General features: G+C 30.1%; 3 protein-coding genes across 3 annotated transcripts in view; 1 reads left to right on the top strand and 2 right to left on the bottom strand.

Moving 5' to 3' along the window:
• Positions 1 to 13761, top strand: part of LOC119689620 (alpha-tocopherol transfer protein) — a 28948-nt gene extending 15187 nt beyond the window's left edge. The window contains exons 2-6 of the mRNA XM_038104487.1: positions 10560 to 10711; positions 10778 to 10872; positions 10937 to 11281; positions 11347 to 11525; positions 13577 to 13761. Coding sequence (XP_037960415.1) covers positions 10573 to 10711; positions 10778 to 10872; positions 10937 to 11281; positions 11347 to 11525; positions 13577 to 13682 — 864 coding nt within the window. The 5' untranslated portion in view covers positions 10560 to 10572 and the 3' untranslated portion in view covers positions 13683 to 13761. The remainder of the gene's footprint in view (positions 1 to 10559; positions 10712 to 10777; positions 10873 to 10936; positions 11282 to 11346; positions 11526 to 13576) is intronic.
• LOC119689619 (WD repeat-containing protein 82-like) lies at positions 862 to 2314 on the bottom strand. The gene is made up of 2 exons (XM_038104486.1): positions 2233 to 2314; positions 862 to 2068 (listed from the first exon to the last, which is right to left on the bottom strand). The coding sequence occupies exons 1-2, from the start codon at positions 2259 to 2261 to the stop codon at positions 1102 to 1104; spliced, it is 996 nt and encodes a 331-aa protein (XP_037960414.1). The 5' UTR covers positions 2262 to 2314; the 3' UTR covers positions 862 to 1101.
• A 628-nt stretch (positions 13762 to 14389) lies between the features above and the next one.
• On the bottom strand, positions 14390 to 21414 carry LOC119662497 (tektin-1). The gene is made up of 8 exons (XM_038072127.1): positions 21242 to 21414; positions 21112 to 21180; positions 19472 to 19746; positions 19174 to 19400; positions 18803 to 19097; positions 18670 to 18745; positions 15868 to 16014; positions 14390 to 14789 (listed from the first exon to the last, which is right to left on the bottom strand). Exons 1-8 carry the CDS (start codon positions 21284 to 21286, stop codon positions 14415 to 14417), a joined length of 1509 nt encoding a protein of 502 aa, XP_037928055.1. The 5' UTR covers positions 21287 to 21414; the 3' UTR covers positions 14390 to 14414.
• Positions 21415 to 27041: the final 5627 nt, after the last annotated feature.

Here is a 27041-nt window from a genome sequence, read left to right as displayed (position 1 = left end):
GGGATTACTGTATTGCTAAATATACTTCCGCAAAGAGTTTTCAAGAAATCACTAGAAAGATAGGATTCATACAGAGCACAGGGACATCTCGAGCAACTGTAGAGCAGACGAACTTACCAAGGCAAATACTTCACTCTCTGACATTAGTAAGGAAACGCCCTACTCACATATTGGTGTCTCACTACCAGTAGTTAAACTGGAAATCAAACTTAAAATGTCTGAATATTGTCAAGCAAGTTTAGGCAGATGAAATCTTTTGGTTTGGTTCAGCTTTACTTAAGTGGGCGTAACATAAGCTAGTATCAATAAATTGGATCATTTATACAATAAGCGAATTTGAATAAAGAGATATGAAGCAATATAATATATTAACATTTTGTACCTACTAAATTAAAATGAAATTTTCAAAACCGTTCCTCAAAACATGTCTCAGGGGTTTATCAAACGTTAATTGTTACTGTCAGATTAGTTCACGTATTTCTGTGGTAAAAAAACCTAGTATGCAGTGCTTAAAGTCAGTATACGTATGTTTTTGTTTTCCCAATTACTGAATAGAGCGAATAGAAGATGAATATGTATTCATTTGCATATATAAGAAGAAGACAATCGTAATCCTTGATATGCTATATATAATAATTTTTGTAATATCTTTTCGGAAATGCAGTTATAAAGATGAAGACGACTTTCGTGTAAACTGTTTAGAATAGTTTTCGTTATATGCTAATACCAATGATCATAAAAAATATAATAAAAGTTAGAACCTTTTTTTTTTATATTTGATAGTTTTTATAATGTTTTATTATATTTTTCTTAAAATCGGAATTTTCTTAATTAATAACATTAGATGAAATATCACATAATGATTGATTGCTATTTTTATACGTTTTTAGCAATGAATTTTTTATTCTGATTATAACGAATTGAAATTGTAATCACTCAAAATAGTACGTTTCTTCAGAAGATTTGGTTTTGTTGAATTTCAGTCTTATAATTTGATAACTGGGAACTATAATGTAGGATGTAGTATTAAAAGTAAGTTTTTAAGGAATAATAAGAAGTTTTTTTGGTTGCAATGGTTGAAGACAGATATTGTGTTTGCACTTATTCAAAAATATCTGGTCTCCAAAAAGACGTATTCTTATATGATGCAGTGGCAAATAACATGCTCTTCGGATGGAAAGCAACACATTGTACTGGTCCAAACTTATCACCAACGACTGTTTTGACCTTCTGACCTGTATTTAGGTTCCAAATGTGTACTAGGCAATCAGTACTACCCGATAATACATATTTTGAATCAGGACTTATGCTAGCTCTTAATGGTATTTTCACGGTATTTGCAAATCCAGAAAATAATTGAACTGGATCGCCAAGTTTGGCATCAATAAGTCGTATTACATCATTATTTGTACTTATTAAACAAAAATTTCCATCAGATGAAAATTCGATTTGACTCCAATCTTCCACATTTGCATATTTAAAGGTTTTTATTGGTCCATTCATTACATTCCGACAATCATATAACTTTAATAATGAACCATTCACACCTAACGCAAAGTTTAAACTAGATGGGTCAAATGCTACGACAGAGTTATCGCTGTTATGATTGATCATTCCGACCTTGTTCAAAACTCGCGTGTCCCATAATGCAGCAGTTCTATCTAGGGATGTGGACAAACATCGGCGCGAGTATGGACAGATAGCGAGAGAGGTAACTCTTTTGTCATGTCCCTTAAAAAACCGTATGTATTTGTTTTCATTCACATCCAAAAGCCGGAGGTCATCATTCAATTTAGTTGAGCTGAAAAATATCTCCCAAAATGAGGTGGGGCGTAGAATGTCTGCACCATAATTATCTACATGTATCGCTCTCTTAAGTAAACCAGTATTACAGTCATAAACACATATTTGATCATCTAGTGAACTTGTCACCATTAACTGTCCATTAACCGAAAAAGAAATGCATGTGATCATGGCTTTGTTGACTGTAAATTCTCGAGCCTTTTTGAATCTTTTTATGACTTCATCCGTATATAGGCATTTTCTTATATAAAACTGATTATATCCGCTAAAAAAGAAAAAAGTTTCTAAAAACCACGGACATTTCTTAAGACTTTAAGTATAGAAAAGTATAGGAAAAATATACGCACTAGATTTATCATTTAAAATATACTATTTATGCATTAAATTTTTCTAATATATTATTTTAAATAACCAATAAGATATATTCACCTCAGATAATTAAAATGATTGTTATACATTTGACTTGATTTCTTCAGATAAACGTTAGCAGCAGATATCAAAAGATATATCTTGAACCAGAAAAGCTATTTTGAATGACAGAACTTTTCAGGGTTTTAAATCCTTGCTTTATTTTTTGACTTAAGGTTACAGTGTTGCCATGTGCGTTTATATATGTTGTCAATATATTTCAAGAAGGAGTAGCACATTTTGATTTACATTAAGCAATATGCACACATATGCACAAATAATTCACTCACATTCTAAATGTTAAGGTACTTCATTATCTAAATTAATTACGTTTATATAATATTATTATTTTTCCTAATACGTGCAATAACCAAACTTTTTGCAACAGGGATGTTATAAGATAACACTGTACGAAATCAAATTTTTTTTTGTTGATTTTTCAATAATGTTAGGTTAGTTTGGAATTTGTGGTACTTCTGTATCGCCACTTTATTATTAAATAAAACACTTTTAAATATGTGCTGTAACTATTTATTATTTAACTAGCATTTATTGCTTTACACGTAATTATGTGATTTTTTCCCTCTCTTCTGAGAAAACGCGCTAAATACTAATGGACGCTGGACCATTAAGTTAGTTGCTGTTTGTTCTTTGGTTTTTACATTCACGCCAGATGGCGTTGCGCTGGTTAATGTGTTCGCCACAGATTGGTATGCTCAAATTTACAACCCATACTTTTAGATCCCCGGTAACAACGAATTAATGCTATAAAAAAGAGGTTTTAAAGTGTCGTTAAGCAATTTTCAGTACAAGAGGTACAAATTTCGAACTCGTAGTGCATTTACTACTAATAAATTGATCAACTTTTTAGCCTTTTAAATATTAAGTCTCTTCCACGAGCTACTCGTAGTAACTTTGAGTAACACTGTATATACACAAGTGCGTTCCATCAGCAAATTTCAGAGTAAATGAGAGCATCTGAGAGAGCGTAACATTCCTGTCGAAATTTGAAAATGGTGCGCAGACTTTACTCGTCCATTTCACTTCAAGTAAAATTTGTGTTGATATGTGAATCAGCTGTTTTGGTTTGAATTTAAATTTTTGTATTGTTTATTTGCGCGGAACTGGTGTTCTCACCAGACTTAAAACAAAGATGTTCCATGAAAATTTGAGTAAAGAGCATAATTTAGCACTTTATTTGTGTTACGCTCTCAGTTTGTATTTTACTTGTGTTTTACTTGAGATTTACTACTCGTAGTTCGTGGAACACGAAGGTTGTACGACTTTTGCACAACCTTTCTTTTTCAGCCTTACCGAATTGAAAATCATAGATTTACTACTCCAATTTTTTTTATATTTAATAATATAAGACGATATTTACACAATCTAAGTATCAAAACTTTCATAATTTTGAAAAACGTGCGTATACGCAATATTGAACAATCCTGGTTCTATTTTCAATTTTCCCATTACCAGAGTTTCATTTCAATGAAAACTTCAAAAAGTCAACAAACGTCAAAATTGAAAAAATTTCTTGCCATCGGGTTTTACGTTCGGCTTTGGCGGTCGTCTACTGTTTGGTGTTTGATTTAAAATCCATAACACACGAATTAAAATCACATCGTATTATTATTTAATTCATTCTTATAGCAATTAATTAATTTTCCAACGTATAAGAATGCCTAAAAAGAATAAAGAAAAAAAGACTGATGTTGAGGACCAAGACTGCAGTGCAGCAATACGCTGTGAAGCTAGCAGTTCCACTTCGTTTGCTAGTAAAAGTACTGAAGGATTTGGTCGATCATGGAGAGAAATCACCTCTGACTCTGATTCATCTTCTGCTAAGAGTGACGACGAAAATATGCTTGAGGACATAAGGGATGAAGTATATATAAAACGCCATAGAAAACATGAGTTGCTGGAAAAGCGTGAATACCAAATATGGCTAAAGGAGACGAAACGTGAGGAGAAAAAAAAATCATTACGCACACGGACTGAAGGCATAAATTTAGATCGGAAAATAGCGAAAAAAAATTGAAATAACCTACGGAAGAACTGTTGCAATGAAATACTTTTCATATGATCCAGTGTAGTTTGTATTTTATATTTTGCATTTTCCATTTATTTTTCTATCCTGTATAATCTGTTATCAGGTTTTTCTTATAATTTTCTTACTGTAATATTCGTCAACATAGACTTGCATTAAATAATATATAAAAATAAAATTGTTTATTATTTATAAAAAACACATTAAATAAATAATATTATTCCTATCGTGAAATATATTATGTTGTTGTCTTTTTCACTCTTTTCTATATTCTATATTTGTACTATATTTTAAATGGCGGCCGAATAATAAACACAAAGCCGAATAATACCTAAACAAGTGTAGAGACAATTTATATTGTCCCTTCTATGAATTCTGTAATATTGTTGTCCTTTTCACTCTTTCGGAATTTAGCAGTATATGGTATTTGGCTTAATATATATTTCTATTTTTAATAATATACTCCAAAAAGCGATTTCAAATTTAATTTAACATCTATTAGAAAGGAATTTCTTTTTTTATTTTTGCATATACCAATATACATTTCTCACATATTATATTACGCAATATTGCGTAATATAGCGGATTCTATATTCTCAGAATTCTTGCTCAGAAAAATAATTTCAGTAGCACCAATAAGTTTTGATAAGTTTTTGGTAAAACTACCAAGTGATCCGTTTATACTTTGCGCTTAGCGTTTTAAATGCGCTAGAAATTAACATATTCGGCGCACATCCGTTGTAATACGCAATGAAAATGACGATTTGAAACCCATTTAAAACGCTTAAAGTAACGCTTATATCCAATACGATGGCATAGTAAATATATGTATGTGCTGTCTACCGTTGCTATGGAATACATTAATGGTGCAATTTAGTATGTTTAGACTATCGTACTTAACTCATTTTCGGATTTATTTCAAAAATGTGAGAGATTCTGTTCTATTTGCCATATAAAATCAATACAAAATCAATGCAGAAATGTGTGAGATAAGCGCGTACTCATTGTCAAGTAAGCGGTATTTCATAAAATTCTAAAATGGAAATTATGTGTTCAAACTTTGCTGCTTCGTATAAGTAAAGCTGAAGTCTAAACATATAATAGTGGTCAGTTGAGTGCCGACTTAGTTGTAAAAATACAAAGTACTGTTAATGAAATAACATTAACGTACTGTTAAAATAAAAATTTTATTTTTCAGTAAACTTTGTACTAAAAGGTGGAGAATTTGAGAAAGGATGTTCAAGACTATAATGATTATCAATTAATTCATAGCAAATTTACTACAGACTTGAAACTCGAATCTGATAAAATAACATATTTATATTAATCCCTTATAAACTCAATTTTTAAATTTTAATAGGTTATTGTTGGAGATCTTGATGTCAGATCTAGAGATCTAGATAAACTGGATGTAGATTAGAGTTAAGCAGTTCTAAAATAACCTACCCCTGTTGAGAAATGAACAAAAGAGAATTCAGTGTCACAAAGTTTTATCTCAATGTTTACTTTAAAAAAATATAAATTCCTAGTGCCTTGTAGTGATAGTATATGGAATAATTTCATTTTTTGCTTAAAAATAACCTCATGATCTCCGATTTGAATGAAATTTCTTTTATGAGTTCTTTTCATAAAATAAGAAGACCCGTATCTCGGAAAAAAAATTTTGTGATTTTTTTCCTAGAAAATATGGTGTTTTGAATATTGGCATTGTAGTCAGATTTTCAAATGTTCATATCTCAAGTTCTATAAAAGGTAGGAACTTAAAATTTACTGCGTTTCAAAGATAATTGATAATTGATTTTCAGAAATTGTTTAAATTAAATTAATTATTATCAGTAATTAAAAAAAATAATTTATCAGGCATCCTTCACATTACTCATACGCACCAGAACACCATTATATCAATTTTTGAAACTTGAGATATAGCCATTTGAAAATGTGTCAACAATACCAATTCTCAAGACACCATGGGTCCATATCTGTATGGTATGGGTCTTCTAGTTTTATAAAAAGAGCTCTCAAAAAAAAAATTTCAGCCAACTCGGCGGTCATGAGGTCAAAAAGGTGTCCGATTTGTTTCCAAGTTTCCAAATATTAATTTAAGTATATTTGTTAAAAATTTATTTGGACTTACAATAACGTCTGAATACTTCTAATTTTAGACTATATTTAAATCGATTTCTTTTGAGACTTTCGAAGAAAGTGTCAGTTTTTCTTTACCTTTTCAAACCTTTTCGCTCATAACTTCATCAATAAATAAGATAAACTAAAAATGTGTAAGAAGACATTTCTGTTTTACTCCGGCGGTGTAGGTTTTTATGCTATAGTTATACGTGTATAGCAAATTTTGTAAAACAAAGCATTGAAGTTGATTGAAAACTAAAAACACTGTTTTATTTCTTTTACAACAGACGTTAGAATAAATGCTCTCAATGCAGCTGCAAGGGGATAGTAAGGGGTCTATTATGACATATCACGCATATTCTGTATATTATATTAATATGTGTTTTCGGAAACAACCAAAAGCTATATTGTCTTAAGTGTTAGTTAAGATTATGATACATGCATGCCAACGCTTGATCCAATTTTCCATACAAGCTTTATAGGTCGCCGAAGGTATGGCCTTTAGTTCACGCAGCGAATTCTCTTTTATGGTCTCTATGGTCTCAAAACGCGTTCCTCGCAATGGCAATTTGAGTCGGGGGAAGAGGAAAAAGTCACACGCGACTATATCTGGAGAGTATGGTGCTTGGTTGATGATATTGGTGGAGTTTTTGGTCAAAAACTGCGACACAACTAACGCTGTGTGCGTCGATGCGTTATCGTGGTGTAAAATCCATGAGTTTTCCTTTCATAAATCTGGCCTCTTTTTGCGAATGACCTCACGCAAACGACGCATAACGGCCAAATAATACTCCTTATTGACCGTTTGACCGTCCGGAAGGAATTCATAGTGGACCATACCATGAATATCGAAGAAAACAGTCAGCATAACCTTGATTTTGGACCGACTTTGGCGTTCTCTTTTCGGTTTCGGCTCACCTTCGAAGCACTATTCGGTCGATTGTTGTTTGATGGGCATGTCAAATTCATAGACCCATGTCTCATCACCAGCTATGATGCGTTCGATGAATGTGGGGTCACTATCTGCGTTGGAAATTCTCAAAACCCGTTGAAATGCCAATTTTTGAACTTTGTTGCTAGAAACCCAGATGTCTACGATTAACATCGTTGAAAAATAAGAAGAAACACTATGTTTTTGTCATATTGTGCTATGACTATGACATAAATATTTTTTCAAAGCGTTTACTACATAGTGGTAAGAAGTCAAATTAATGAGTGAGAAGGATTTACTGTGGGGTCTTTTGAAAAATCATGGACCATTTTTATTAAATATCAAAGTTTGTCACTTCGTTGACAAATTTCAAATAATATATAATAATATATCAAATAATAGGGATTCTAAATAAACCAATTATATGGTCAACTACTAGATAAGCCAGATTTTTTAATGTTTTTTCATTTCATTACATTCATTATTGCATAACCCTTGAATATTTATTTTTGTTTTGTTTGAAATCTTGGTTTAATATAATTCACCGACATATTTTTTTATATATATTTACCAATTTACATTTCTACCTATGGACGCCACATTGGAAGGTACGTTTTAATGCAAATGGCAACTATTTGATAATTGTGCTGTTCTAAAGCAATTATTTTGAACATGCTAATATAGAAAATACGCGTAATTACTTTGAAATTATCATGTTAATTGTGTAAATGCATTAATTGCGCCAGTGTGAACGTATTATAAGTTTGCAATTAAAAATTAAATTTTTAGTATTTGAACAATTCAAACTATTCCATATACACAAAAGCTAAACTGTATTTGTTTTAAGTATGTTACTTGTTGTTTAAGCTATAATCTCCATGATCTAACTCATATATGTATAGTATGTACGTTTCAGAAATAAAAAATGTTTAAAATTATTATTGAAAAATTTCTAATTGCATTTGAAGCAGATATTAATGTTCACAACCGGTAACTAAGCCCTAGGCCATGATTGTTGGAGACTATTTACTTGCTACTTAGCAATTGCAGTTAAAATGGGTTATATTCAAATCGTCTTAATTAGTGTAATAGCCGTCTTTTTAAAAGATGTTTTTAAAAGTGGGTAATAATGATAATAAGTATTGAACAAGTGTTTCTCCCAAATGATAGTCATTTAGATAATTTTGCATAGTTAACAATATAATTTATTGGGAATACTTAAAAAAATAATTATTTTAGCAAATTATAAACAATTAAAAATATTTGTATTTGTTATTCCACATTTGTTTATTATCATAATACATATTCTATTAGAAAAACTAATAGTCTGCACAACCGTGAAATTACTAGGTGTAACCATTAATTAATGAGTAAAATAATTTAAACAATTGATATAAAAAACAAAAAAATTTTAATAAACTATATTTTAATAATACATACAATTTTTACGTGATAATGTTTGAAATTAACAAATAAATGTATCTTTTAAATATAAAGATACTGTATCAGATATCAAATATGTGAGTCCGATCTCGACTTTTGTACATAGTGATATAATACTTGAATAAATAGTTGGGATGGCTTTTGCAAATAGGTAGACTACACATGGTATTTGTGATTTAGTGACATACGGTAAAGAATGTATTTCCTTATATAATGGTCTATCCCACGGAACTGCAATAGGAACCTAAATTATTGAACCCTAACTGGACTCTTTTGTTAACAAGGCTTAAAACAGTAACCTTTCTAATTTCGCATCACCAACATAACATCCTTAACTTATCACTTTCTTACTAAGTGCTGAATAAGAGCAAAATAGATGCTTAATAGATTATTCGTACTTCTTATTGTTGCAGGGGCTATAGTAATTATTGGATAAAACGCCTATTCTTAGCGATGTCGACCTTTAAGATAAATTAATAAATTTAGATAGAAATGAAAGCAAAAAAAGCATTTATTAAATAATTCGTCTTCTTTATTGTTATAGATGCTACAGTAATTACTGAATCCTAAGCCCTATTCTGAAGCATCACCAAAAATTTGGAGGTTTGTGAACCTAGGCCTTTAGCAGTGAAAAATTAAATTCGTTTGATTGACCATTTTTAGTTGCCGAATAAGTACCAATAAATTTGCTGATTACCTTTGGTTATAAAGTCTTTTACGGTTGGTTCCATAAATATGAAATAAGTATTATTAAAAACCCAGTGGGGGCTATGGTAGATTCACTCTACCCTTGAAATATATATATATGGTGGGACGTTGGGATAGCGCACTGTCCAACAAGTTGCCCCACTGAAGTAAAGGATTAGTCGAAGTAGACCACGAAACTACTTGGGTCGTTTTTCATCCTTCGATTCTCGGATGTTGTTATTGAGTTAAAGCTGGGGTGGCTGCTGTTCGCATAACTACATCTTTTGTTAATGCAAGCAGCTCATTTAGCTTGAGGTTTTCTGCCAAGTCATCACCAATCCAATGGTGTCCCAAGACAGTCTTCCTCTCACTTGCCAGTGCTGGGCATTGGCACAATATATGCACCGCTGTTTTCTTTTCTTCTAGGCATAGTCTGCAAGTGTCTTCCTCAGCAAGAGTTATATTTTTGAGGTGATACTTGAAGTTGCCATGTCCAGTAATTAGTGACGTCAGCCAGCTTAGGGTGCTCCGCGAATAGTTAAGCACTTTTATTGCTTCCCTGGTCCACGGTTTCGGCAACATAAGTTTGGTCTGTCTACAAGTGCTCAACTCTCTCCATCTATTAAGATGAAGTGAGGTTGTCCACTTATAGACATAGGCTGCCGTACCTTTGAAATAAATGAAACACCACAGCAAATTTGACCATCATTTGCTATTTTTTTAAGGCACAATGGTTTCGTATGTGGTTCGTTCGTTCGTATACTGAAAAGTCGGAGGTACCAGTTAAAATTCGCTTCAGTTCAGACCTATTCAATATATGTTTCTTCCACGTCAAGTATTTCATCAAAAAATTAATTAATTTGTACGTATTTATTTATTTATTATTTATGTATTTATTATTTATTTATTTATTATTTATTTACTTATTATTTATTTATTTTTTAATATATGTTTTTTGAAATTTACTTCAAAAATCATGTACCTATGAATATATTGATAAAAAAAAATTTTTTAAGTGCATAAAAAATATTTATTTGTAATATATTTTAATTACTATCTTCGCTAAATGTAGTTTCAGTTTTAGTTAAATTTAAATTACAAATATTTTTCTTCCAGATCTCATAACACAATGCCTTCAGTACAGATTACACATGATATGGACTTGGGTCCTGAAATGCCAGAGCCATATAAGACGTTAGCAAGCGAACAAGGGGAATGTGAGTTAAGTAAACATCATGCAATTGCAGAGTTTCGATCCTACATATTAGGTAAAATGAAGACTATTCTTTGAAAAGCTTAATTAAAATATCAAACGTCTATATCTTTTTTTGTAGAACATGACGAGTTTCAGCCACAACGTACCGATGATGATTTTCTTATAAAATTTTTACGTGCACGGAGTTGGAAAATTGATCTTAGCTATAAACTTGTAAGTTTCATCAATTATTTTGTTGCAATATATATAATCTCCCAAAATTTTTTTTCATATACAGATGAGCAATTACTATAAATTTCGTGAACATAATAAGTCGTATTATGAAAAAGTTCGTCCTCTAGATTTGAAATTCGTTGGAGACGATAATATAGTTACTGTTACACCATATAGAGATCAGCATGGACATCGTATTATAATATATCGTTTTGGTGAATGGAAACCAAGTCGTATTAGTGTCGATGATATATTTCGTGCTAGTATTGTCCTAATCGAATTGGGTTCACTTGAACCGATCTCACAAGTTGTTGGTGGAGTTGGGATTTTTGATTTGCAAAATCTTTCATTAAATCATGTTTTACATTTAAGTCCAAGTGTAGCACAAAAAATGATTGCATTACTGGTGGTAAGGAATAGTATTAATTTTTTAATGTATATGCTTGTAGATGTAATACATATTACTCATTTCAGACTTCTATGCCCATACGTACGCATGCCATACATATTGTCAATCAAAATTGGGCTTTTAATGCTGCATTTAATGCATTTAAACCTTTCTTGAATGCTACGATGCGTGAGAAACTCTACATTCATGGCAATAAAATGGATTCCTTACATAAGCATATAAGTCCCGATCATTTGCCAAAGAGGTAAGTATATTTTGAAAAAGTCATTTGCACTTTTAATAAGGCTTAGAATGTAAAATTAAGTAAATAATTGATAGCATGGGTATTTCTGGTACCTTGTAAAAAATTTAGTAATACAAGCGTCGAAACTACTACATTTTATAGAAATTAAGATAAATCCTAAATACAAACATTTAAGAAGTCATACTACATATTATATGATATATCATACTAAATTGTTTTTATCTTGATTATAAACTAAACCTCTTTGCTCCAATCGTACAAGCATTCAATGTTTAAGTTTTCATAAGCTGTGCTTTAGATAACAATGGTTACATTTTCTTACTTAAAACTAATAAAACCTCCTATTAAAGTTATTGATAACACAACATTTTTGTCAGCTGTTTATTTGTTTACAAAATGTTGGTTCACCCTTTTGCTAATGATGTCATGCCTTTGTGTGCCCAAATTGCAGCTATACCATATCTTCTATGACGTCGCCCATCTGTTATCTTGTCCCACTATACACGCAAAATTTTTTAAAAAATTAATTAATTAACTAAGTAATTAATTGCATCAATCATATGTACGTAATAGATGGAAATCAGTCATAAAAAAAAAATATTTATGTAGTATACTTTTCGGAGTTTAATTAATTTTAATATAATTAATTTTTTTAAAAATATATTCTAAAAATAATTTCAAACCAAAAAATTCAATTTTTAAGTAAAATTTAATGAATAATTTAATTTAAATTATTAAATTAAAATAAAAAATAAATATTTGTGCTCTATCTAAATTTTATTTAACTAAAATTTAGTGCGTATACGTTATACATGAAATCCAGGTTGTATTAATTTTTTAAAAATACTTTTAAAAATAACATCACCGAGAAAAGTTCAGATTTTAAAAAAATTTGAATGTAATGAATGTAAGATATAAATAAAAATTTAAAACCATATATTACGTACCATATATTTTAAACAATTTTTTTTCTTTAAATTATCAACTGGAGAAAGTTTGAACACAATAAATAAATATACAGATCTGGGTAGTTTCCAAACACAAACATCCCTGACACAAAGACACGCGGACGATATATATTTATTTGTTTATATATATTTATTTATATCAATCTATTTATATTTATTTATTTATTTATATGTATATAATTAATTTTCAATTCTTGTTTTAATTATATAGTTATTTAATTAAGTAATTTAATTATAGTTATTTATTTTTTATTTTTTTTTAGTTACTTTAATTATTTGGTTATATTCACAGTAAACGAGCCAGATTATTATATGTGGGCAAGATAAGCCATCAATTTTCAGAGAGTCGTAGGGCTATATATATCTACGGTGCTAATTTCGAGTGTCTAGCCAGCACCTTGGTCCAGATATTGTCATCAAACAATATACTGAGAGCACGGTTTAGTAACTCTGATTTGGTTATGAGACCGTGACAATGACAAAGCTTTCAAAACTTAGGTTTTGAGCATAAAGAAAAATATACAGAATGGAAACAATTTCAATTGTTTAAACTATTTCTTAAATGTTTAATTAATTGTTTTAATAACGCAGAACAAAGTTCAAGTCTTTATTGCTTACTATTTCGATATACTACCATTTAAAATTTGATCTAAACTACCAATTCTCAAAACCCCACAGTTTTGACTATATAGTTTAAACAAAAAGTTTTAAATCTTTTTATTCTAAAAGTAGATCTCATTGAAAAATTTTAGACAAATAACATTCGTTCCGCTTGTGAAAGTGTGACCCATATATTGGTTATATATTAGTTCATTTGTTGTTGTTGTTGTTGTGACCCATAAGGATCTATAAAGCAGATAACATGAAATGAATTACAAGACGAATACATCTGTTATGATATGATTAGGTATTGGTAGTGTGAAAAGGGAGGGGTTTAAGTAGAGATGAGAATGGTTTTGGAAATTTGAGGTATTTATTAAAGTCCATTTAGTTTATGTTGATTTTTACTTATTTGGATTTTAGCTTATTTACCTAATTTGGTTAGTATGATATTAAATTTCTCTTTTGATTTTCTTATTTCAGATATGGTGGTGTACATGAGGATTATCCTTACAATTTATGGATTGATAATTTGGTTACAAATGCTGCACTTTTGAAAAACTTGGAAACTCTGGGTTACGTTTTTTAATGTAGGACTACAAAATTTTTGTTAAAAATTTAAAAACAATCTAATTATTTTAAAATAAGTTTGGAAACATTTTCTTAAATTATGCATATAAAATTTTAATTTATACTCTGTAATAAAAATTATAAAGATTTTTATATATTTTTTTATATATATATATATTATTTATAGACATAACATATAAAGGTATTCTCTTAATTAATTTACAAATACCTTTAGTTGCATCTCGGAGGTATATAAAATTTTTAAAATATTAATTTTATGAATGAACTGATTTATTATATATTGTTTTATACTTTAATTATTTTTTAATGTCAATTTATTTCATAATATAATTATATATTTATATATACATATAAAAATATATATGTTTAAATATACATGAAATATATTATTTTATTTTATTTTTATGTTTTCTTTATGGAGTAATTTTAATTTTGACATGCATGTTTTATAATTTATAATATTAAGTACTTGTATATATAAATAGGGTGATCAAATTAATGGAAATAAAACAAATAAAAAAAATAAAATAAAATAAAAATAAAACTGATAATATTTTTTTATTAATTCCGTTTTTGTTTTTATTTTTTTGTTTGAAAGTTATTCATTTTAAAGCACATTTTAATTTATAGTATATTTTATCGTATATAATTAACTTAAGACTTTAAATTTATAAAACTTAATTAATACATATAACATATATAAGTAATATATGATATAAGATAATCAAAATTATATGGCGATGTTGGTAAGTGTATCAGCAGATGGATAGAATGAACGTAGACGCATGCAACGTTCACGATCCAAGAGGATAGTACGACGCTTTAACATAATTTCGCGTTCCAAAGTACCACGTAAATTCATCAAATCAGTTTTGCATTTCTCGGCTGAATCCAATTCTTGCAGCATGTTAGTGACACTGGAGTGTATAACTTTGACTTCATCAATAAGTGCCTTTTGCGGAGCATCACGACAATTTTCAACATTTGGACGCATATTACGATTATCCATGCGGGTTTGAGCAACCTTCATGCCATTATCAAATTTACGAATGCTTTCTTGAAGGTCATCGATACGTCTTTCCGTTTCGGCCAATCTGCTTAGACACTGTAAAAGAAAGTAGAAATATATACATTTACTCATCCAATTTTGAGTGGTATTTATGACCTCGAGGGACGAGCTTTGCAACCAAGTAACATAGTAGCAGCGCAAAAAAAGTTCGAGGGAACTAGCAAGATAAATAAGATTGAACTAAAAAAACAGGAAAATTCTTGTATACCATAGAAAGAACAAGTAAAATTCAGTTCTTTTGAGGTTAACCATTATTCTCCATACAATATTAGACTTGCTACTAATACTATACGCCGTTATAAATAGATCTGATACCGATAAAAGTGTTCCTAATAGGCACCCAAATCTGCTCTTATGCTGACAATATTTAGCATGTTCTAAAAACATCATATAAAAAAATATAAGGCATGTCTACTTAGGTAAGACTCAGAATAAATCATTCTAAAACTGAAACTATGATGTGTTTAATAGATGAAATTTCTCAATACGCATTATATGTAGGAAATCCCCACTTTGAACCAGTGGATAGGTCGAAGTGGTGTTCACTTCTAAGATAGATACGTGGGAAACAAGTTTATATCAGAGTGATAAAATGCTAAAAAAATCTATAAACTATGAAAACTGCAATAATTAAATTAAAATTGTATCTGAAGACATTTTCAATTATTTAATATGTAACACTCATATGTAAAGAAAATGCATATAAACGGGAAACCTTGAGAAGATACTAAAGCTTGGGCTGTGAGACGTTAACACCCTCTTATTTTTTCCACTCTATTCGAATATATTTATATTCATGGAGCATATAGTTTTCATGTGGGAGGTATTAGGCTTCAAAATTTTATTAAATGGTACTACTTGGTAAAGATTTTTAACAGCAATATCATTTTGTTATCTATCAAGAGGTTGGGTTTTGTATCTTTGAAAAATGCAGTATAGTTTTTAAAAGCTAAAATTTGTTGATAAAATGTCAAGAAAAAAATAATTGAGAGATCAATTTTTTACAGGTATTTCAAACATATCCTTGACGGATAGTGTAGTTATTTGTCTATCAGTAAATATGTTTTAATTATAAATTAAATAATGAAGGCAACAAAAAAAAATCTGTACTTACATTGCGGAGTTCATTTTCGAAGCGTGTAAGGACCTCTTGTGTGCAATTGATACGGGATATGAAACACTGTTCCACGATATCCGCCTGTGAACGTATGTCTCGAGCTGCGTTAGTCAAAATTGCGTTCAATGTTTGACGAAGTTCAATCTGGAAATAAGCAAGTATATTTAAGCTTTATTCCCTAATTATTATATATTCAGAGCATTTTCTTTTTAAGTGATAAAATGTATGTGTATAATGTATATTTATTATATTGGGGCTAGTTAAGTCAGTGCACCTGAGCACTTTTACTCTCTATTAACTGTGAGGTTTCTTCAAAATCTCTCTTTGCGCTTTGACTAGATTATTGTTTATCACTTCATCAGACTAAGCAATAATTGACCCCAGATCTGCATACCTCCCCGAGGAGCCCGTAACGCGGTGTTGGTAAGTCTGTCAGTTTTCGCAAATAAGTAATATATATAAGATATATATATATATATATATTATACTATAATATAAGTTCTTGAAAGTTGAAATATAAAAAAACTTGTATGAAACATCATTTAATTTAGGTTTAATAGCACTGGTATGACTCAGGAGATAGACTATCCGTAAAAGTATTCATTTTAACACACACAACAATTATTCAAAATAGCTTCTAAAATGGAGTGAATGACACTACCCAAGGGTCATGTACACTAACATTTCTTTACATACTTGCTTTCAGTGTAAGTTGCTAATGCTGCTTTATGTTAGCAGCATTGTTTCGCAGATATAATAGAAAAAAAAAACGGCTAGATGGATAGATAAAAATTTCTGTCAGTTCTCAAGATTGACTTGGTCCAAACTGGAAAACAAGCGTACCAGTCAAATGCTTCAATAAAAGGGGAAAATGCTCAGTACTACGGTATCATGCTGTGAGATATCTATGCTATATGTCATGGTTGTGGCTCTGAAGAGTCAATTTCCATTTTTGCTCAAGAAGTTTGAGTCACCTTTTTTTATGAACCTGACTGAGAACTTGGCAGACTACAACGTTGAAATCCTTTTAAAGTTCTTTTTGGATTGCATATATACAGAACTTGTCCGTACTATCTGATGTCTATCAAAGTCGAATTTATGTTAGCAATTATTAGAGCTTAAGTATGCTTTGGTGTACAAAACTACTTTTCCAATTTAACCTCACCTTAAGTCGGTGAATACTGATAAAGACATGTTTTTATTTTAGAAAAAAATTCGTGTTGAACTAAGATTATAGAGAGTAAGTACCAGTTAAAATATATTGGAAACTGTAGAGGAATAATTTCTACACTAACTGCACAAAAAGGATCTCAGCGAATATAGTGGTGAGAAGGTGTATTAATTAATCAATAAAAATTATATTGATTATAGGATCCCAATGATTATCGTAAAACTCAATCCATAAGATGCATTTCTTTAAATAATTTTCTGCATGAAAAGAATTGGGAAGAAAGAATCTGTATTGGTATATGAAATGATTACTAGAAAATCAAAAACGTGTTATATCGAAGGTCTAAATACTGACTTACAGGAAATAGGAACAGTTTGTCACTAATCTGCTGACAACTACAAGACACATTTTTTTAATCTAGAATAATCAAAGGATTATTCATAAGAAATTATATTCTAATTTTTGAAGTTTTCTAAAAATTAGAAGTAGTTTAGAAATATTTTCTTTAAATACAGAGTATTGATTTTTTTATCCATATTTATATACGATTAATTTTTTTTAGGTAAAAAAATATATAAGAAATTAAAATAAAATATATAAATATATACATTGTGACCGAAAAGTTTCCGGAAATTTTAAATAAAACGCAAAATTCTTAATCTTCATCAATATTTATTTTATCTCCTTCAAAATATGCTCCATTAGAAGCGATACACAAATGCCAACGTTTCTTCCAATCATCAAAACATTTTTTATAGGCGCTTTCCGGTATGGCTTTGAGTTCCCTCTGCGAATTCTGTTTTACGTCTTCTATGGATTCAAAACGCGTTCCTCTGAGTGGTAATTTGAGGTTGGGAAACAGGAAAAAGTCACACGGTGCAAGATCAGGTGAATACGGTGGCTGTTCGATGGTATTTATTGAATGTTTGGCCTTAAAATCGTTGATAATGTTGAACAAATTGAGGTGAATCGGAACAAGCCGGGCGTTGACACGTCGCATACACAAATTGTCCACCAAAATCAAACGAGCCATCTCACGACCGATGCCTAGCTCTCGTGCTATCTCTCTAACACTCACATGAGGATTTTTGAACACGATTTCCTTTGCCTTTTCAATGTTTTCGTCGGTGGTAGAGGTCGAAGGTCGTCCAGAACGCGGCATGTCTTCGACGGTCGTACGACAGTCCTGAAAGGCTTTGTACCACTCATAAACTTGAGTTTTCGATAAAACTGATTCCCCATAAGCCTTTTGTAGCATTCGCAACGATTCTGCACACGAAATTTCGTTCGAAAAACAAAATTTGATGCAAACTCTTTGTTCAATATTTTTTTCCATTGTTTTTTTCGCAACGCACTACTGAGGTGAACTGGTTTCAACAGCTGCCGTAAACGAACTGTCCGACAGATCGCGCTCATTTTTGGCATAGTAATTAAGGACAGTGCTGCCAAACTACATAAACTTAAAATATCGAAAAATATACAGCGCGCGAATTTTAAATGAGAATTTCCGAAAGCTTTTTCGGTCACAATGTATATATAAAATAAATATAATATATAATAATAATATATAATAATAAAATAAATATAATAAATAAAATAATAAATAAAAGAAAATATTTTTATATTACCGAACGTTGTCTACATTGTTCACAACTCTCTAATGATTCTCTGCTGAAGTGCTCCCAGTAAACTTCTGTAGATTGCCTATATATAAGATTTTTAAAGTCGTATTATTTCACATAAAACAAAATTGTAGCTTACTCTGGTGGTTGTCGTATAGCACCCGGGCGAAACATTATTATTTTGGATTCATTAGTCAAACTTAGATTGTGTGTATCGATCATTGTTGATTGTAGTTTGTCACTCCAATCAAATTCCAAACGTTCACGTGCAGTGCGATTTTCTACTTGTTGCGCTTCAAAATCTTCTAGTGTTTTTTTAAGAAGCATACGTATTTCAGAAATTAAAGCTAACTCAATAATCAGCTCTTCCTCAACTTTATCGCGTACTAATTCAGTATCGGGACGTCCAGTGCGCAGTTCAATACATTCCTTGGCTTTATGTATGTTAAAAAATAAATTATTTACAAATTTTACATTTATTATAAATCTCATATATAATCAAAGAATTACCTATAGATTCTGGTACACCCAAAATAACAAGCGATTTCTTCAAACGTATACGTTCCACTTCCATTGTACTTACTTCATCAGACATGGCCTTAATCGCATCCTCGAGCATTCTCTTCCATTTATTCATGGTATGGCTACGTAGTCTTAAACAATCATTTGTATCATCTTGGGTTTGATTTACCAAGCGCGTTATACGCTCACATGAAGTATTACATCTGTATTTATTTCTTTAAATAATAAAGAGAGATTTTATTAGAAGAATAGCAAAAAGTAAATATAATCTTTGAATGTTACTTACTGCTCCTCATCTTCAAAATTTTTCAAAACACTGTTAATGACGTCATTGTTCCTTGCACGCCACTCATTTGGACTGAAGCGTGTTATTGAATAACGATCGACAACAGGGCGAGTACCAGTTAACCCGCCCAATGGTGACCAATCAACCTTTCCCGTTGCATATGGACCAACTGCATTCATGGGTTTTAAATGATCATCGCTAGGTATATTGTCGCCAGCTTGTGGCATATAACATGGTGGGTTATTGGAACTATCAGCATTGTCACGCAATGGTTCCTTAAAGAAGATAATGATTAAAAAAAATGTTTAAAAACAAATATTTTAGCTTTGATTGAGTTAAATCTTAATTTAATTCTACAAATCTATCTTCCTTACTGATGAGCATTCTGATAAACCATCAGGTAAACACTTTCCTATAAATTTATAGATATAGAAAAGGAAATCGCCTAATCATACTAATCAGGAATTATGCTAATTTAATAGACTCGGTACTCTTCATTTTGAACATAATATTTCATTCCCTTTATTCACAATTTTATGGATAATGAAATTTTCTAATATCTATAATATTCAGAACTTTTAAAAAATTAGTATACAATTTCTAATAGAAATAAAGGAATATTACAATAAATTAACAATTGATTTGATATCGACTGAACTCGATTTAAACCATCCGCAGATATTGGACGCTATGTTTATATTATTCGAACTATATTATTATTCTCAACAACTTAATTACAGTTTTAAGATTTTGTGATCCCAACACTGAAATTTTTTACCTTACATCATGCACTGGCGACTGATTTTACGTGACGACTGTCAAACCCTGTGCACAACCCAAACTTAAAATCCTGGGCATAGGACTCGCTCTACGCACTATTAGTTCATTATACAGCGAGTACCAGGTAATTATCCAGGGATGCCACGTGGAGGCTGTGCGACAACTTGAATTGAGAAGGACAAGGATTGCGCTGTCATTTTCTATGTTAAATGCAATCAGACACGTTGCCTTGCGTAATCGCTCCCAGGGGTTCGCGACCCCCTCTGCATTATGCCGAAACCCGGCAACGGTCTTGTTATGGCTAAACAAGTAAGTTAAATAAGTCAGTAAACTTCTTTACCAACTCTGATGAACTTTTTTATTACTTGATGTCCTAAGTGCAAGTCTGCCTTTCTCTATAGGTTTTTCACCTCTACATTTTTTGATATCATAGTATTTTTCTTGGATTCCTTTCTTTTAAATAATGTCTTATATGACTCAAATTCCAAAGAATTTTGGAAACTCTTGATGCACAGTCTTCTCTCTTCTCTTGATCGCGATTTTGAAAGCTAGATTAAATTGCCATTGACAACTTCTGCTGATACAAACTAAAGTTATTGGCAAACATTACTTTGTGAAAAATAATCACATAAGGGGAACTAATAACATCATAAGAACAAATTGTTATTAAGCCATTACGGAATAGATCCTTTCAGAAATTTTAAAATCAAAGACAATCTCTTCCGCAACTCGTCGAAATATGTAAAAACTCAATTAACATTTTTAACGAGGTTTATAAAAAATATTGGCTAATGATTTTAACCAAAAAATTTCACCCCACAAAGTTGCTGAAACACCCCACAAAAGTTTTTTTTACTCACTGCATATCCAATATCGTCGTCATCATCATCGTCCAAACTGAAATCATCCTGCATTAAAGTTGCCGCGGTCTATTAAAAAAATGATAAAGATTATTTCCATTTTATTATAAAATAGCGATCCTTAGCTTACATCTACGCCGGCAACATCATCCGGCACCTTTTTTTCCTCCGCCATATTTATAAAATATATTAATGTTCTTTACCACTTTTCCGAAAATTTATAAATGAAACACCGTTCATTAGTTTGACTTGACAAAAGAAAAATTTTACTAGAATTTCTATAGAAACAAACTTAAAACAAATTCGTTGCTACGATATTTTTAAATGAAATTTTAATTCCTGTTATTTTTTAAACAAAATCGAACTGTTTTGTTTTCAAAATAAATAAAATCGTCAGTTGCTAAGTTTTCTAGATTGTTTTTCATGAATCTATGGTATATGGATATATTGGTTTAACACGTAATTATCATCCACGCTCAAAACTTTAATATTACAGTCAAACTTCCATAACTCGAACGTCTATAAATCGAATTTTCTATAACTCGAACCAAAAACAGTGCACCAAGGTTTCAGAGAGCAAATTATCTACAATTCTGCTTCCAGAACTCGAACTTCTATAACTCGAATTTCTCTATAACTCTATAACTTGTTCCGTTCCAATAGGAATGTGGAAAAGTGCATTCTATAAATCGAATTTTTGTTCTAAGTATAAATGCATTTTGCTGTTAGGGGAAGTCCCTTTTTCCGAATCAAATGTTTAATTTATTCTTTCTTATGTTGCTTCTTTGTGCAAATGCCAGTTGCTGGCAGCGTGGTTTAAAGTAAATAACTCCCAATGCTACTCTTAACGACTATATTGAGCTTGACAATGAAATTTGTACATCAAGCTTTCCTACAGATAACGATATTATTAAGTACTATAGCTCTAAATTACTGGATCCAATTCTAGACGCAACGAAAAGTGATGATAAGGTGGTAAGGTTCGGTGGATGTAATTGTGCATCAGCATTCCATGAATGAAGTAGAAGACTCATTCAATATTCTGAATTCATATTTGCAAACGAATGATAGTACAACTGATACTCTTATAGTGATCATAAGAGTATAAATAAAGTGGAATATCTTTTTATTGAAAATAAGAAAAAAATTAAAGTCCCAAACCCTAATTTCCAAATATTTTACTTCACTATAACTTCTGTGTTTTATTTGATTGCAAATAAATAAATATCTTTTAATGTGATTCTAGTTTCTTTCAAAAATAAAAAAATAATAAAAAATTCTCTAACTCGAAGTCTTCGAGTTATGGAAGTTTGACTGTATTTCATTTTTATAACAGTAATTCAATATATAAAAAATATTTAATTATTAAAAATAAATCAAAATAATAGTAAACATTGAGGCGATTGGGTACCAAACAAAAGAGATTATCTAAAACTTCTTATCGTCATTCTCATATACTCATAATTCAATAATCTTAGATATATTTTTCAAAGGTACTTTAGTGATCTTATTTTAGTTAGAACTTTGGTATGTCTTCCACCTAACAAAGGAAAAACCAAATGTATAATAAACTTTTATATAATATTGAAACATGTAATAAATAAATATTATTAAAAAATAACTAGTATTAAGAATATATTAAAATTAATAAAAAAAGATGGATTAAATATATAACACAAGATTGTCAATATATAATTACAAAACTGTTAACGTTTCTTAATTATTAATATTGTAATCATTTACAAAAAAATAGTCCCCTGGTATATACAAAATATAACTGTACAAATATATATAGATTTTAAGAGATAAACAATTCAACAATTTTCAAGAAAGGGTTAATATTGATACCTGGAAATAATACCACAAATTTTAATTTATATTAAAATCATTTAAAAGCGTATTAGAGGGATGTCAATTTTGGCTATATATAGAAATATCCACCTAAAATCTTTATGGTGCTATTAAAAAGCATAAAAGACATAAAAAATATAAGACTACTTAAGAAGAATAAAATTTTATTTTATTACAATTTAATACCATTCAATCAATTTTTTTTTTAAGTAAAAAAATAATGCTGAAATAAAAAAAATTAAAAGTTATTAATATTATTCAGATTATAGACATAATGTGTTATATATGTATGCTATATCGATAATTAATTTGTGTATCCCCAAGCTGGTACACTGTACTGATACACCAAACTGTTCTGCTGTTGTTTTGATGACGCATTGAAGAGGATATTGGATCATATCCACCAATGGTCATATCTATTAATTTTTTGTCCTCAAAAAATTTTTTCAGATTTATTTCAAACCATATGTTAAAGATTTCACAAAACGGCACCTATTAGAAATTAGGATTTAAGTTTATACAATAGTATTGACTTGGCACACAAATCGATTATCTTAACTTTCTGTATTCTGGTAGATTCATAAACATATTTATTAAACTCTTGTTACTATTTAGTTATTAAATACTTGATCGAGTTGATCTACATTCTCAGTACAATCTCTCTCAATGATTGCCTATAAATGGCAATGAGTGATTTACTATGTGTACTCGTGTTATTGTTAAGGACCCACATTCACAAGTTCCACTTGTAGATGGGAATATCGCTTAAGCACATCATTGTGCAATCCTGAAGTTGCTTCCTTGTAATTCTCTCAGCTGACTTAGTATAAAAACTCTTGTTTTGTGAGAAGACAAACAAAAAAAGGCAGCTCCTATGAATCTAAAGACACCGATGAGAGTAGAAGCTACTTGGTTCTCCTAATGAGCACTGCACAAATGCTTTTATGCCTATTAAGAAATGATAGAAAAATAACTTCAGCTTGAAGTTAGGTATAACAACCATGTACTTAGTCTATTGGAAAAAAGTACTATTACTTTCTCAGTAATGTAGTAGTTTCCATTAATATGACACACACAGTCACAGTCATAACTGTGTATACAAATGATTTACTGGGGTACTCACTTTATATTCCGGCAGTCATTAGTCATGCAAATGTGAAGGCAGTATATCTATATCTTTATTAAATTTCAAATTGTATTTGTTATTTTATATTTAGATTTATAAAATATATAAAATATATTTCAATATTCCGCAAAACCAGCAATAACAATGGTTTAATTATGTTAAATTAAATTAAACCGTTTTATGCCCCTTGGGTAAACAGGGGTTAGAATATTCCCGCGGTAAGGCATGCCTGTTGTGGCTTAAAAGTCACAAAAAATCCTGAGAAGCTCCTTAGCTGAGCTGAGTAGACGCCGGCCCTAAGTAAGCGCCCACCATCCCGGGATGGCAACGAGGGACTTCTAAGTGCGCAGAAAGTGGGTGAACAGCTGTGCACCGACGATGGATACAGGCATGTGCACTATCCTAAGAAATAAAACGGTTTAATTATATTAAAATTCGTAATTTAAAAATGGAGATAAAGATATAGAATTTAATAAATTTAATAAATTTAAATTAAAAAAAAAAGTGATATTTTTACAACGTTTTTCTTGGAAAATGGATTTAATGGTATTATGGTGCGTATGAGTGACGTGTAGGACGCCTAATAATTTAGTTACTTGTAAAAGCAAAATCATACTGGAAATATTTATTTTTATTTAATTATTTAAACAAATTCTGAAAAGTTCAATCAATTATCTTTAAAACGCAATAAAGTTTAAGTTTTTATCATTTATATAGCCTGAGATATGGCCATTTGAAAATGTGTCTACAATGCTTGTTTTAAAAATCCCATGGGTCCATATCTCCTTGCTCTTTCGAGTCTAACTTTTTGTTATTTTGGTGTAAGAACTTGTGCCTTTTGAAACTTTTAAGGGTTTACCTTGAGCTTATTTTGGAATATGCGTTGAATGCTTCGCTGCAAAATTTTTAGTTTTTTGGCAATTTCGTTCAAGTCGATTCTTTATTTTCCGAACAATTTTGATTAATTTTTTCTGTTATATATCGTCCATCAAAATTCTGATCCGACAATATTAAAGTAGAAGGTGCAGTTCATTCTGAAAGGCCAAATAAAGGTGATTAAAATACAATAAAGGCATCAAGTGATACAAACCGGTGAATGAAAACTCGTAAGATTAGTGAGATACTAAGATTGTAGAATTCGAATGTTCAGGATTATTTTAATCTTCAAGCTCATCATATGGGTTTCTCATGTTTTTACTGAAGGATATTTGTGTCGTCATGTTAACGTTTGTGATTTGCTTTACACACATCCAGATGAAGATTTATTTTTGAAACATGTCATCTCTGGAAATGATAAAGTTTGGTAACTTGTGAAAAACTTTTATTGCTTGGATAAAAATATGGCTGTTACAACTATTTTTCAGATCTAACATCTTCTAATTATTATTTTTTATAATTTGTAAAAAAATTTTTACAATATAAAGTGTTGGCAACAAATAAAGTAACCAAAAATCATCTGATTCAATCCTATATCAGCAAAGAACAAAGCTTTCATGAGCGTGGAATACAAGTATTGCCAAAAGGATGATAGTATTGTATTGAACCAGATTGCACAAATTATTGTTCAATAAAATATTTATTCACTTTAAGCAAATCGTTTTTGATTTCGATAAGAAATGAAATTACTTGTCGAATAACATTATAGTATGTTCTCATTGCCTTCGTTAGTGCAGTTAATTTGATTTATAACATGCATACAGAGAACTTTCATATAAGTGAACTCATTATAAATAAATTAACTCATTTAAGGTCAAAAATATCGAATGCAACCATTAAAAATAAATTTTCCGCAAGGGAAATAAACAAAATTTGAAATATGTGTCTTATGTTATGTGTTATATGTAAAATGTAGACAAACAACAGCTGAAAAAAGTATTTTATATATATAAATATGTATTTAATTAATGATATTTAATTATAAAAATCAAAAATGAAAAAATATTTAATAAATTTATTTGTAATTTTATTGAATTTAGAGGAAAATAATACTATTTGGCCTTTTTTAAAACTTATTAATTTCTTCCGGTGCATTGCTTTTGATACGTTGCTTTCTGCACACCCCTATTGTTTTATTCATGTTGTGAATAATATCACAAACAATATATAATTAACTTCTGCTAACAATACAAGACTAAATATTATCTGCTAAAACTGAAATGTAAAAAAATAAAAGCTCTACAGGAACTTTCACAGAATTATCTGACATATAAAAGCTATTTCACTTGCATAAATCAACTTATGCCAATGAAAACGACCAAATCCTAATTTGATTAACATAAATTGATTTAGCTGCAGTGGGAATACGATTTATATTATTATAAAAAACGTTCTTAAACTTGAATACTTTAAAAATTTTCATTTAAAATATCAAAATAATAATTAGTTTTGTTATGTAAAGTGAAATCTATTTGTATTAAGTGGAAGTTAAAGTGGAACTACAAGATTAGCTCCGCTATGAGATATGATATATTAAAACTACTTCCGGTGGACTAAACCTCTCGTATTATGTATGAGAAAATGTTTTTTTTATACTTTTAAACTGTACATAACATAGTATTTTAAAGCATGTTATTGTTTTTTTAAAGTATTAATTTTAAATATTGAAAAAAAAATTCGCAATTGTTCTCAATTAATGAATTCAGTTAAATTTTAATCATGCCACAAATAATGCCTCTACAAACAGATTAGTACTGAAATTTAACAAATAAAAATAAAAATTAATAATTAATTAATTCAATTACAATGCAGCTGGTTTATGATTTCGTTTCAATATAAACACAGCAAGTGATTTTGTTAATAAAACTTTCACAGCCAATTAACAAAAACTTCAGAAAAATGTGCGAACATATGAGTCGAGTACGATTTTGGATCATTTGGTTAAGGTGCACTGACTCTGAGCTTCAAATTTGGCAGGGCACGATTTCGATTATTGGTACTTAAAATCTTAAAAAAC

This window comes from Teleopsis dalmanni, chromosome X (assembly GCF_002237135.1).
Source record: "Teleopsis dalmanni isolate 2A chromosome X, ASM223713v2, whole genome shotgun sequence".
In the NCBI taxonomy this organism is placed as follows: domain Eukaryota; kingdom Metazoa; phylum Arthropoda; class Insecta; order Diptera; family Diopsidae; genus Teleopsis; species Teleopsis dalmanni.
This window is presented reverse-complemented; position numbering and strand designations above follow the sequence as displayed.

Bases quoted from the DNA above. Each gene is read 5' to 3' on its own strand.
- LOC119662497 (XM_038072127.1), bottom strand. From the start codon at position 21,286: ATGGCGGAGGAAAAAAAGGTGCCGGATGATGTTGCCGGCGTAGAT. The intron at 19,747-21,111 runs GTGAGTAAAAAA...ATCTTCTTTAAG, and splicing joins ACGACGATATTGGATATGCA to GAACCATTGCGTGACAATGC. The intron at 14,790-15,867 runs GTAAGTACAGAT...TTTCTTTTACAG, and splicing joins TCGAAAATGAACTCCGCAAT to TGTCTAAGCAGATTGGCCGA.
- LOC119689619 (XM_038104486.1), bottom strand. From the start codon at position 2,261: ATGTATAACAATCATTTTAATTATCTGAG. The intron at 2,069-2,232 runs GTGAATATATCT...TTTCTTTTTTAG, and splicing joins AATCATTTTAATTATCTGAG to CGGATATAATCAGTTTTATA.